The sequence below is a fragment of the Plectropomus leopardus genome, chromosome 7 (genome assembly GCF_008729295.1).
Source record: "Plectropomus leopardus isolate mb chromosome 7, YSFRI_Pleo_2.0, whole genome shotgun sequence".
Taxonomy (NCBI): Eukaryota; Metazoa; Chordata; class Actinopteri; order Perciformes; family Serranidae; genus Plectropomus; species Plectropomus leopardus.
The window spans coordinates 7,523,415-7,536,953 of NC_056469.1; the positions used below are offsets into that span (position 1 = coordinate 7,523,415).

Sequence of the window (13,539 nt, forward strand, 5' to 3'; positions counted from 1 at the left end):
AATTTAAACCCAATCACAAACAGCAGAGATAAAAGGTTATTTCTCATTAATAGAGTGGATGGGCTGATTTTGAAATTTCATCACGAGGTGAGTGAAAATCTGGGAAATAAAACTCCAGCAGAACAGCTGGAAAATCAAAAGGTTTGGCAAGCATTGGATGCATATATATCATTTATCAGAATCAGACCATTTACATCATATTTTATATATCCATTATATAATTTATTATAGATTATCACAGTGTTCTTTTGCAGCTTGCTGAGAAAATAGACCAGATCCCCAAACTATTGCTGCAAATCGTAAGTCACACTGTGGCGCAGCTTGTATGAAAAGCCCAATTGGTTAACATAGGAGGCCATTCTGGTACATGTACGCATGACTACGCAAGCAGGAGAACGCAGCTATACTGAGGACTTTATTGCTTCAGCTGACTACACTTACCATCAACAATAATTGAAGAATCCACGTAAAAGGCGGCAGATTTTCCATTTGATTTGTTAGCTAATGATCTAATTAGCCTAACCAGATATATTCAATGTAATGACGATTATGGTCACCATTACATACATAACATAGCTGGGGCCAAGCTAAGTGCCTTTTCTGGTAGTGTTTGCTGGTAAAGCTGCCATGTTGAAAAGATGTGTCCCTCTATATAAAGGGTAGGCCTGTTACTATATATAGACTCACACAAAAGTGATCCCTCTCAATCATTCTTTTATACCCACTAGATGTGCATGGTGGTGTATATATCTAAAGACACTCAAATTTTATTTTAATAATTCAACAAGACACCATGTTGGCCAACTAAATACGTGCAAACACATTCCCGGTAGTTTACTTTTCAACATGAACTCTGCATTTCCACCGATAATCTTGTATTTGTGTCACCATAAAAGCTTTATACATTGCCACAATGATAACTTTTCAGAGTTGTGAAATCCTGTCTTAAGTATTATAAACCGCTGTGCAGTTTTTCTGGTATCTGATATGCTATTTCTTGGATCTGTCACTCAAACCAGACTTCCTTAATCCTATTTCATTGTCTCACTTGAAACAAAGCACCCCTTACATTATTTGAATGCAAGGATGTTTTCAGTGGGAGTCTGGGGTGTTTTGACCTGGTGGTTAAAGACATGTACCATTCTAAATTTGGAACCCTCCTCTCTACCCACAACACATATTGTGTTCCTCTTCAGTATAAATGGTCAAATTAAATGCTTCAAAAAATCTTTTACAAAGCCAAAGTGATTCCAAAGCAGGGTTCCTGCTAAACCTTAAAAAGTCTAAAAAGACATTAAATTAATTAATCTAAAAGTAAGGTCTTGAATGGTTTTAAAATATTTTAAATCTATCAAAAGTCTTAAAATGATTTTTTTTCTTAAAATAATTTGTAATATCTATTATTTAAAATAGTTTACTAAATGTAATGTCATGCAGATCAGGATAGAGGAACCAACAACACCATGTCATATCAAATGAAAACAAACAAGCTTTTTTTAGGCAAACCAAATGGATACTTTTTTGATAAGATAATAGGTTCATTGTTTCGCACATGCACCACTGACAGTTTTGTTTTGTTTTTTTTCACATTTGAAGTAGATTGTATAACTTTTTAACTTGACCAAAAGACATATTTTGTGTCAAATGAATATTTGGACAAAATTGTTTCTAACCCAAAGTATTCGATGTTTTTGTTTGATGTTTTTGGTTATTGTAAAATTGCTGTTAAATTTCATTCTGAGTGGCGTTAAAACAGTCTTAAAAAGTCTGAAATTTGCCTTAACCTGAAGGAAAAATGTCAGAGAGTATCTTTGAGTTTTTGTTACTACAACAGAATAAAGTTTAAGAAGAAACACTAAAATGTTTTTGAACGCATCTTTAAATCTGTATTAGTGAGAATTTAGGATCACAATTCCTTGTAATCAGCTCATTTTCAGTGACTTCTAAGAAACATTGATTACTCAATAAAAGCACTTGTACCTCCAATCATCTGGTATAAGCACATTTGCAACTTGAAGAACCAAATAATAATTTCTTTTCTTTCTTTCTTTATTCTTTATTAGGATCTGTGTTGGTCGATTCCTTCCTCGTCCCATCTTCTGCATTCAGCACTTGTCAGCTGTGTTTTGCTGCAACTCTTCACAGCTTTCACAAACCCCTTGCATGACCTTGAACTTCAGCAGCGCACCTCAACCCCACACTCCCGTCTGCCTAATGCTATTATGCCGGGCCCTACATGCTAAAAGTCATTGGTGGTGATAGTGGCTGATTAGATTGTGTCCATTGATCGTGCGGCGTGCTGTTAGGACGAGGACGGTGCGGGCTGCAGCTCCTGCCTCTCCTCCTCAGACACACTGACAGTCTGAGACAGCGGAGATGGAGCCCCATGCAGGGCAGCAGATTGAGTTATTGATCAGCTCTCTCCTTTCTCCTGTCTCCGTCTCTCTCTCTGCTGCTCCTAGAGACCCCGTCATCAGGATAATGAATTTCACTTATTGCAGATTAACGGCATAAGGTCTGTATGGTAATAATGGCAGAAATTAGCTCTTTGTCACCCCCTCTGGATTTCCAAGAGGAGGGGTTGGGGAGAATGAAGGTTGTTACGGCCCTGTTACTCAGTCTGACAACTCTGATTTTTAACAAGAGTGAAAGGAGAAAAAGTGCATGAAAATGAAAGATTTGTGGGAGAATTAAGAAGAGACTTATGAGGACTGCGATTTCAGCATCACTGAAGTGGTGAGGGAGAGTTCTGATGCAAGAAGGTTTGATGGAGGCGAGTGAAGGAGAATTTAGAGAGGAAATGAACACTGAATAGCAGCCCGCTCTGTGAAAAAAAGAGAGGGCAAAGAGGAAAGATGAGAGCGGATGATTCAAAAGAGACGTAAAGAGATGGCGAAGCAAGAGCTGTAAAGTGGAGGAGAGAGAGTAAGAAAGGCAGTGGTCACACAGTCACGAGGCAGCGACGCTGCTTAAGGGTCGGCCATTGTGTCTCCAGCACCCAGATTGGGGTGGTAAAGAATGAATAATGAGGCTTGATTACAGTCCGTGAGATGGCACATTGTTCAGAATCAATCCTCCAGGCAATTACGGCGCGGTACAAACAGCAGCCCTCAGCCTCAGCCCGGACAGAGCGGGGAAGCGATTGTGTCAGAGGACAACATCTTCTTCGTCAATGACTTGTTGCCTCCTCATGTCGAAGCCATTAGCACTTACTCCTCTCTTGCAGCACATTCAGCTGCCCACGTAAAAGCCTCCAGTTCACATGTGTGTGAGGATATAAGGATGCTTTTCCTTATCGTTTACACAAACACATGCTGTATATAACGGAGTGCGTGTCCCCATCTTGTTTCAGGTATGGTTTTGGATTGCTGGATGCGGGTCTGATGGTGCAGCGGGCTGTGGACTTCAACACTGTTGCTCCACAGAGGAAGTGCACGCAGGAAGTCACAGTCCATCCTAGCAGGTAAAAAGCTTTATTGCCCACATATATTATTTTTATGTAACCCCCATGGCTATAAATGTTCCATTTTTAATGCTTTCACTCATTTTTGTCACTTATATATTGTCATTTATATCTCAAATTCTTTTTTTCAAGGTTCTCTTAGTTGTATCACATTACTTTAGGTTCTTTGACAGAACAGGAATCAATGATCTTTCATCTTATCTTCACCTACACTGTCACTGCTTTGTGTGTGTCTGTATGTAAGAGAGGATGCATATGTGTAAGTGTCTGTTAAGAATGTAAAAAAGATGACTGGGTGACTGACTGGTGTATGTAATGATGTTTTATTGGTTAGGATCCTTTCTCCAGGAGGTGTGGTCAGTGTGAACATCCAATCAGAGGCCTGCCATGGGGCGACTGATGAGATCAACTCTCTGGAGCACGTTCAGGTCAGCTGACATTTTAACACACACTCAGATGGCAGTATATTGCTCGAAAATCTTTTAGCAAAAACCTGTATATGAAAATAAAGGGGAAAAACTACTTAAAGATGATCTTAAAGTATTGGAGAAAGAATAAGTTTGGGGTAAACAATCTTATTATTGGGAGTTAGATGGGAAGACTAATGTTACGGTGTGTATACACCGTGTGTGCGTGTGGACCCAAAAGCGGACACAGACAGGTTTGAGGTGCACAAACAAAGGGCTTTAATGAAGATGTGGAGGAGGGGGTGAGGAATGGCGGTCGGGGAATGGGAGCTGGGGATCTCCAAGGTGGTAGGAGAATGGTAATGGTGAGGTTGGTGAAGCAGAGAGTGGTGAGGATCTGAGGATGGGGTGGAGGCGAGTGGCTGGGCATGAAGGCGAGGGCTGGGCGGCAAGGCACTTGAGCTCGGAGATGGTAGGCACTGGAAACAGGAAGGCACAAAAAACACAATGAGCTTGAGAACTAGAGACAACAAGAATCGCAAAAATTACAAGAGAAAATCTCATTAGAGAGACGGTCGATGTACCACGGTAGGAGTGGAAACAATCTGACGCTGAAGTCGGGTGAGGCTGAAGCTAAAATGCAGTGAGGGAGGTGATTGCTGATGAGGTGCAGGCGAGAAGAGTGCTCTAGGCTCCAGTACCCTGAAAGCCACGCCCAGCGCCTGCAACACAGAAGACACATAACAATAAATGCCAAGCATGCACACAAAACAGCCACACAAGCACTCCAAAAGCAGCAACCACCACAACTAATACTCTCTGTCAGAGAGATATAAAGATTGTTGCGTTATGGCCAGCAGTTGGTTAGTTTAGCTTCAACTGGAAACAGGGGAAACAGCTAGCCTGGCTCTCCAAAATCCATCTGCCAGCACCTCTAAAGCTCAGTCACTCCCTCCAGATTTTTGTGTGTTGATTTTGGAATTGTTGCATCCTAAAAAACCTGATTTCATAGCAGCTTTTTTAAATTTTATTTTATTTTTAAAAAATTGTGCTGTGTTAGGCTTCTTGTCCCCCTAAAAAATTGCAGGGGCAGGCAAAATTATTCAATTCATATTTAAAGCCTATTTTTAGCATTTGGTGTTTCCCACAGATTTAGAATATATTTTCCAGGGTGGGGAGGCAGCAACAACTGATCGCAGATGATCAGCTGTTTCTGCCATCTGACATAGTGCTGACGGACGATCTCCGTGAGCTTCTCTCCTCCTGCTTTCTCTGCCTGGTTAGCATTAGCTAACACAGCAGCTAACATTGGATACCAAGCCGTTAAATGGTTCCAAGACTTTCAAACTGACACAAAAATGACTCAAATCTGTTGTTATAGCCATTAATTATTGGTGTGTAACATTAGCCATCTGATGCTAACAGTTAGCCCTGTTGCTGTATTTGTGACTGAGTGACAGGTATGGCGCTCACACTCATGCAGTTGCAGTCTTATTGTAAACAGAGAGACAGAGAGAGAAAGTGGGTAAAAAAAGGGCTGAGTGAATCAATAGGCTGTGTGCAGCTCTACTATGATAGTCAAACGTACTGTAAAGTTGCAATGATTGGACAAAAATGTAAGGTCATGCAGAAATTACAGCGACTGGCTGAATTTGAGTTAATTCTTGTGATCACAACATCCTGGAGGCACTGATTGACATATTGTTTGTTTAATCTGTACCAAATAGTCCTGCACATAACCCCTGTTACACCCCAACTTCTCCTGGTTGTGATTTCACAGAGTTCCCAGTCTTTATGCCAAGTTAAAATAACTGGCATCAGGTTCATATTTAAAGGTCTTAAAGATGTTCTTGTGCTACTTATGTTACATATAAGAGTCCATCAGTAAATCACCTCTTACGTCCTTTACATAAATATAAACATAAATCCAGACAAAGTGAACTGAAAACCTCTGTCCACAACCGAAAAATCTTTTTTCGTACAAATTGTTTTCGGAGTTTCTGTCATGTGATCAATCGGAGAGTAGAAGAGTTAAAACAGGATCACACTGGAATGTGTAATGTGTTGGCTGTGTGATTTGCAGAAAATGGCAAAACTGTTTTTCTTGAGTACAGGCACATACATGCAAATGTGTTTATGTTTGACTGTGTCAGCAGGCATACGTACTGTGTGTGTCTGCGTATGTGCACATTTGAGTTTGTGCGAGTTATCTGTTTGTGAGTGTGTTGTGTGTACTTGTGAAATAGCGAGGAGAGAGAGAGAGAGAGAGAGAGAGAGCGGGAGTGTGTCAGCATGTAAATTGAAAAGGCTTCATCTTTGCGGCTCTGCTCCCTGGCAGAAAGCGTGGGTCAGGCCATCGCTGCGAGGTGTGATTGATGGACGTGTTGCCGTGGTAACACGCTGTAAACAGGAGCGGGCTGTCAGTCTTTTTGCAGCTTGGCGGCTCTCTCTGCGATGTGCCATTGTCACACCAGATGTGCTGCTTGTGATGAACAGGGACAGGGAGAGTGTTTACTGGGTGGGAATCATGGGGGTGGGGGGGTAGGTGTGCTTCTTTAAATCATTTAGCTAATATTCCCCTTGGCCATCTTTGTCAGTGTGTCTTTTCCGTCTGCTCCAGACCTGTCTTTGTCTTCATCTTTGGAGGGCAACGGACAGATCAGTGGTTTGTCCATCTTTTCTACATAGTATTTCAGACTTTACGGACTGGATTTGGATTTAAACTAATCATCGACTTAATCGTCCGTGAGTCACATGTATGACCTAAAATACAAATGATAATTACTGGAACACAGTTTTTAATGAGTACTGATTAGTCCAAAGACTCAGTGCTTCACATGAAGGAATTGTTCAGCATCTTAGAAAACATACATATTTGCGTTTTGCAGAGCCTGAGATGAAGATTGATGCCACTCTCATGTCTATATGCTTAATATGAAGAAAGCATAGTTTAACACAATGACAAGTTTGGGAAAGCAGCAAACCTGTATCTCTTTTTCTCTCTGAACGCAGAAACATCTGGATAGCAGTACCTCCAAATGTCATTAATTAACATATGATATCTTTTTTATCTAAATCGTACAAAGACCAAAATGTAAAAACAACATTGTCTAAATTTATGGGGCTGTATGTTTAGTACAAATTCTTGGCCAAATGCAGTAACTTCCTTGAGTCTTGTTGTCACCATAAGGTTGCTAAACAATGGAAATATAAAGTTACTGCCAGCAAAAAGTTGAGTTTTTTCATATGGATTAAATGAACCAGACCTAACAGCTAGGCTAATTAACAGAGCCAGGCTATTTTTTTCAGCTGTTATCAGTCTCTATGCTAAGCTAAACTAACTGCTTGCTGGCTCTAGCTTCATCTTTATTGTACAGACATGAGAGTAATTTCAGTTTTATCATCTCACTAGGTGGGTTTCCAATATAGATTTGTGCGAAACTTTTTTGAAATGTCAATAAAACACAATTGTGAAATCTGCGTTTCCACTGAGTGATGTTATGCAACTTCTCTTGTGATAACATTCCAAGATGGCGACGGATGTTCAAAACATTAGCAGGTTTATTGGTATTGCAGCCATCGCACTAGCTGTCATTATTTTCAAGGCGACGTAGGTGTGTTATTTGAGTGATAATGAAAAGGCAAGCCCCTGATCTGTGGGAGCGGCCATCTATGAGGGTTTTCTGAGAGGTGATAGTCCACGATTTCTCAGAGGATTTGTGGAATCAAAACTTCCAGATGATCCAGTCAGCTTTTGAAGAGTTATGTGATGCGATAACATATTGTGTAGTGCCTGCTGCGTCATGCCTGAGGAATCCAGTTCCTACCATTACTACTTGTCTCCATTGCAGTTTTGCGCAATATGTCTTTTTCAAATTTCCTGAAATTCCACTTCATGCAAGTGTAATCTTGTAAATCTGTTTTGCAATAAATACATTTTTTTTTGCAAAATGTACGTGTTTCCATTAGGTGTATTGAATATAAGCAATTTCAGTTTGTGCAATACAAAATAGACTTAAGGTAAAGTAAAAAGGTAAGGTAAAAAGTGTCTTTAAAAATAAAAATCAATTTTTTTTTCAGGTAGTCCCCTCACATTCAGTAAACAGCCACATGGTGTCATACAGAGGTACAGATGAGAAGGCTGGCGATACCATGTTTACATATTTATCTGTCTATGTCCACCCACTTCCTGTCTCTTGTTTTCCATATTTCTGTATCCCTCCATCAATCTCATTGTTCACACCTCCCTTCTGGTCTATTTCCTGCCACCTGTCTCTCACCAGGTGAGAGTGAGCATCAGCTCTGTGTGTCGCGGTGACCTCTCCATAAGTCTGGAGTCTCCAGCCGGCACTGTATCACTGCTGTTGGACACACGGCCCAACGATGACTCCACTGCTGGCCTGAAAAACTGGACCCTGATGACGGTGCACTGCTGGGGGGAGCAACCACGAGGCCTCTGGACCCTCAAGGTGAGAGAGGAAGTTACTTCAACTGCTGATCATCAGCTGTGCGGCTTTTTATTTGAAGTTTTTCACTTTCTGCCACACCAGCAGCACCTAGGGCTACCTGGGAATGCTATCCCACCACTGGAACAGCATTGCCAGTGGTAATAGCTGAACGAGTGGCCACATAAGTTAGCTCACACAACACACGGGTGGTGTACAGAGTAGCCAAGGCTAGCTAAGTAACGGAGACCAGAGCTTAGGTAGTGAGTGAGATGTTTCAGCATGTTAATGCATCTAGCCAGCTGTGTGTCAGGAAAGCCAACAGAGAATATATATTAAAAGAAAAATCGTTTTCACATTAACATTTAACTACCTCTAAATGTATAATGCTTAAATGTGGTGCCAAGCTACATGGGTTTTTTAATGTTTTCAATTTATTAAATCAAGTGATCCCAATCCTTATGACTGTGCAAACAGCGTCCCGGGGCTGCTAGCATGGCTTTAGATTCTTTGTCTGCTTAATTTTGTTTTTTTAGCTAATCTCTGTTTTACACTTTGTGGCTACTCTGAGCTCCACGAAAAGCAGAAATTATAGAAAAATATTTTATTCAGTTTGAGATGGCCAATTTCATTAGCCTATCTCAATCTTTTGATATGACTTTGAATCCTGTGAAGAATTTATACTTTTGTTTTTACAATTATCCCTCATCTCTCAAGCCATACTAGCTTAACTAAGTCACAAAATGCACCAGAAATCTTCTTGGCAAAGCTTTATATACTAATTTTCACATGCTTTCCTGAAAACCCTTTTTTTCGCATACCCTCTCTCATGATATAGAAATGAATTGCTCCGCTTCACATTGTCCCCTTCCAGTAGCTGCCGCGTATAGAAGTTTAAAAATAGCCCAGCCCAGCATAGCTCAGCTCGGTTCAGTTCATTTTGCCACAGCAATGTGAATCATCCTCTACTTTCATCTCCGAGTTTCAGCCAAGCATGGCAATCTTCATTTTCCTCCCTGCGCTCTTCTTTTCCTTTTTTCTCTCATAGATGTGCTGATGTTTGATATGGAGGAAGGAGCTAAAATGGAAGGGAAATTAAGACTGGAAGGTTAAGTAACCTTGGCCGGGTTTGACAGACACAATACTGCCGACGTCTGATTAGAATCCATACTCACAGACAGTAGCGCGCTGAGGTCATTTACTGTATATGTGTGTGGGTGGTAGCAGTAGCGGGGTGGGGGGGTCTGTGTGTGTGTGTGTTTGCGTGCTTGCACAAATAGGCATCAGTCCTTGTAAACAGTTGGAGGTTTACAGAGAAAAAGCTGTGAAGATGAAAGACACCCACCCCCTGTCCTCTATCACCTACCTCTTCCTGCACACACACAAACATGCACTTATACACACACACTTTCTCTCTGTCTCTGTGTCTCTCCCACGTCCTCGCGCAGATTTACTGTCCCCTCTGTGACCAATTACCAGGGCCCAGTATGTCGCAGAGACGGGGAGGAAACACCGTGAAGCTGAGCCACATAACGACGGCGCTGCTCATTACCGGAGGGCCGAGACAAGTCACCGCGACGCTCGCAACACGAATTAACGCTTGCGTCTTGCGTGCTGCATGCCTTAGCACACCACTAATCAGCACACGCACGCACACTGATTCGTTTTGTGTTGGTTGTCAACTTTACCACAGATTGGAGAGAAACATGTGCACACAATCACAATTACAGGGCGCTCAGAACAAGACGTGTTACAATGCTTGAAGTCAACGCAAGGAGGAGCAGAGAGAGAACATACACACTAAAACAGAAACATATACATTAAAATCTTTGTCTCTAAACTGTTATGACAAATAGCGACGATCAAATATCATGTTTTACCCAACTTTTAAGTCTACAAATTGTCCCATTGACATAAGTACAAGGACTATTTATGTCACCTGCCCAAGTACACCAAGTTCACATATCGTGGTTCCTTCATTGCTTTAAAGCTTGAAATGACACATAAACCGGGGACGAGACAAGAGAGACAGAGGACACACAGGACTAATAGAAAAGGCAGAAGGAGGGACAACAGAGAGTGAAGGGTAAACTATAAAATGGAGGGCCTGGGAAGAGACTTTAACTGGACTATCTGCTGGATCAGTGTTTAAAAACTCAAGGACAGCAGTGGAGGGGGTTGGAGGTGGTGGTGGTGGTGGTGGGGGGGGGGGGGGTCTGTGGAGAGTCTATATTGATTCGTCATGATGACAATTGTCAAAGAGCGCTCTGGTGCTGCAGGAATAAAAGCGGGACTGAAGTGAAAAGGGAGCGAGTGTTATGGCTCGAGGCTCGTCTGACCTTCCAGTGCTGTGAAGGAGACGAGACCACGGGGCTGGAAATACACTCTCTCTCTCTCTTTCTCTTCTCATATCTGCTCTGTGCTCGCTCCGCCATCTGTGGTGCTTCAGCTTAACTCAGTACTGTTGATCAGAGACAATATTGCAGGCAGTATTGCAAAATGTAGAATATGCCTTTTCCAGCATTGATATGATTAACTGTAAAACTTGAAAATAATAATATATAATCGTCAATATCTATGATGACCATTAAGGATAATTCATAATCAGATAAAAGGTACATCAGATGTTATTTCGACCCTGTGTGTCCTTGATCTTTCTTCATCTTCCCTCTCTCTCTCTCTCTGTCCTTTATCTTCCACTCTACCTCTTACCTCCTCTCTCTCTCTATCTCACACGTCTCCCTCTCATCTTCTCTCTTTAAAGCATGTCTGTCCTCCTGCAGACAGTGCTAAAACGTAACTTTCTGTTGGAAATATAACATAAAAATGACACTCAAGGCATCGGTATACGATATTTATGCTTATTGCTGGGTTAGTTTAAACTTTCAGTTCATCCAAATACAAAATCCATGCAGATACAGGGCTCCCATGGTCATTGAAAACCTCAAAAAAATCATGTAATTTCAACATCTTGTTTTCCAAGCCTGCAAAAGGCATAGAACTTGAGAAATCCTTTAACATTTTGAAAAAAATCATGGAATTTTTTAGTGTAATGTAATTGATTGTTACCATAATCTTCCGTTCATAACCTACCATAATGTAACATAACGCACTACAAATTTATTTTTGTGGTGGCTGTGGCTCAGGAGGTAAAGCTAGTCGTCCTCTAATCGTAAAGCTAGTATTTCGATCTCAGGCTCCAGTCAACATGTTGAAGTATCCTTGGGCAAGATACTGAACCCTTAAATTGCTTATGATGGCTGTTGCATCAATGTGGGATTGTGTATGAATGTAAACTGAGTAGTAGGTGGCACCTTGTACAGTAGCCTTGGCCACCTGTGTATGAATGTATGAGTGAATAGGTGAATGTGACACGTAGTGTGAAAGTGCTTTGAGTGGCCGAACTAGAACTAGAAAGGCACTATATATAAGTGCAGGTATATTTACCATTTAACTTTCCAAGTAATGTTACACAATGGCAAACCGATTTTCTTTAGCCGCTTATGTAACGTAACTCCAGTATGTATCAATGTGTGACGTTTTGTTAACCATCATGTGCGTTTCTTAATTTTTCTCCTTTGTATGCCAGCTTGCAGGAATTACGCTTGAGTAGAGTTTAGATTTAATATGTTTGAATAATTCCAGGCAAGTGGTGCAAGAAAAATAATGTGCTTATGAACATTACCAACTTTCAGAGACTGGAAAAAGGCTTCTGTTAAATTTCGATCCAAAAATATACATTTGGAGTAAATACAGTTTTTTTTTTTTTGTATTATATGTCATGAATGGTCATAGAAATTTCATTATTGGTCATTAAAAAGTCATGGGAAATTTTTTAAGATTCCCCCCATGAGAATGTGTAGGAATCCTGCAGATATTCTGCTTTTTGTTTGCCCAAGTTTTAAGTTTTTTTCCTTAGATATTTACCTTCACTCTGGTGCAGTGGAGGTAAATAGACTTTTATTTGTGTACTCATTGATTTGGCAAATCCACATAACACACTGTGAGTATTCTGCAGAATTACATTCTGTCAAAAGTATAGTGTTTCCAGAAAGAAATGTTGCTTAGGATTTTTTTTATGTAATATTTCACGGCTGTCAGCACCAAAAACAAAATTCTATTCACCTCCATTGTATTGGTGTGGAGGCAGAAATCTGAAAGACAACTATCTCAAAACCTGAGCACATATAAAGCCAAAACTGTCCCAATTGTTAGATACCATTAGATGTAGGAGAAAAATGTCTTTTATCACATGGATAAAGCAACTCTTACAAATGGTAACCACTCTGGCAGTATTTCTGCATTATTGAGCTACACAGAATATCCTCATATACAAACACAGAAATGTAAACACAAATGCATTGCTCTCTTTCTTCTACCCCACCTGGCTCCATGCTGCCATGCCCAGCGGGAGAGTGTGTGCGTGTGTGCATGTGTGTGTGTGTGTGTGTGTGTGTGTGCGCGCGCGCGCGCGCGTGCGGCGAGTGTGTGACAGGGTGGCAGCGGTCTTTGAGCAGAGATATCTCTGATATCCCAGAGGACTTTGAGGCTCAAGCTGACTGTGACTAGTGCTGCTGTAGGAATATAATGGCACTATTTAGCCTGCAGCACTGTGGCTACACACATACACACACACACACACACACACACACACACACACACATACACACAACCACACACACAAACAGCCACTCTTGCAGGCCATGACTGACGGATCATATGTTTACCGTCGTCATCCTGATGCCTCGTCTACAGTCACCTACACAAACCAAACACACAGTGACAAATGGAATAACCAGCAGATAACTCTGGTGTTTGATCAGTGCTTGCAGCCAAGAGGAAACATTAATAGTGTTGGGATGATATGATGCAGTTTGTTTAATACACATTAAAGAAATTATGTAATATTACCCTGCTTTTCTGTAACTTAAAGGGGCAGTTCACCCCAAATAAAGAAAACAAACAAATTTTCAACATTTTTTCCTCAGTCTGGATTGTTTTGGTGTGTGTTGCTGAGTAATGGAGATATTGGCCATAGAGATGTCTGCCCTTTTTTATATATTTAGAATGGAACTACTCAGCTTAAGGTGCTTGAAGTGCCAACAATATACATTTGAAAAACAGCAATGTCTTTTTCCAGAAATCATTACATGGTTACTCAAGATAATCCACAAACCTTGTTGTGAGCAGATTCATGTAGGAACTATTTTCTTTCAACCTAACT

At 41.0% G+C, this 13,539-nt stretch overlaps 1 protein-coding gene across 1 annotated transcript in view; it reads left to right on the forward strand.

The window, feature by feature from the left end:
• LOC121946024 (neuroendocrine convertase 1-like) overlaps nucleotides 1–13,539 on the forward strand; it is a 204,329-nt gene that overhangs the window by 167,622 nt on the left and 23,168 nt on the right. Inside the window, exons 14-16 of the mRNA XM_042490429.1 lie at nucleotides 3,353–3,463; nucleotides 3,798–3,891; nucleotides 8,154–8,339. Coding sequence (XP_042346363.1) covers nucleotides 3,353–3,463; nucleotides 3,798–3,891; nucleotides 8,154–8,339 — 391 coding nt within the window. The remainder of the gene's footprint in view (nucleotides 1–3,352; nucleotides 3,464–3,797; nucleotides 3,892–8,153; nucleotides 8,340–13,539) is intronic.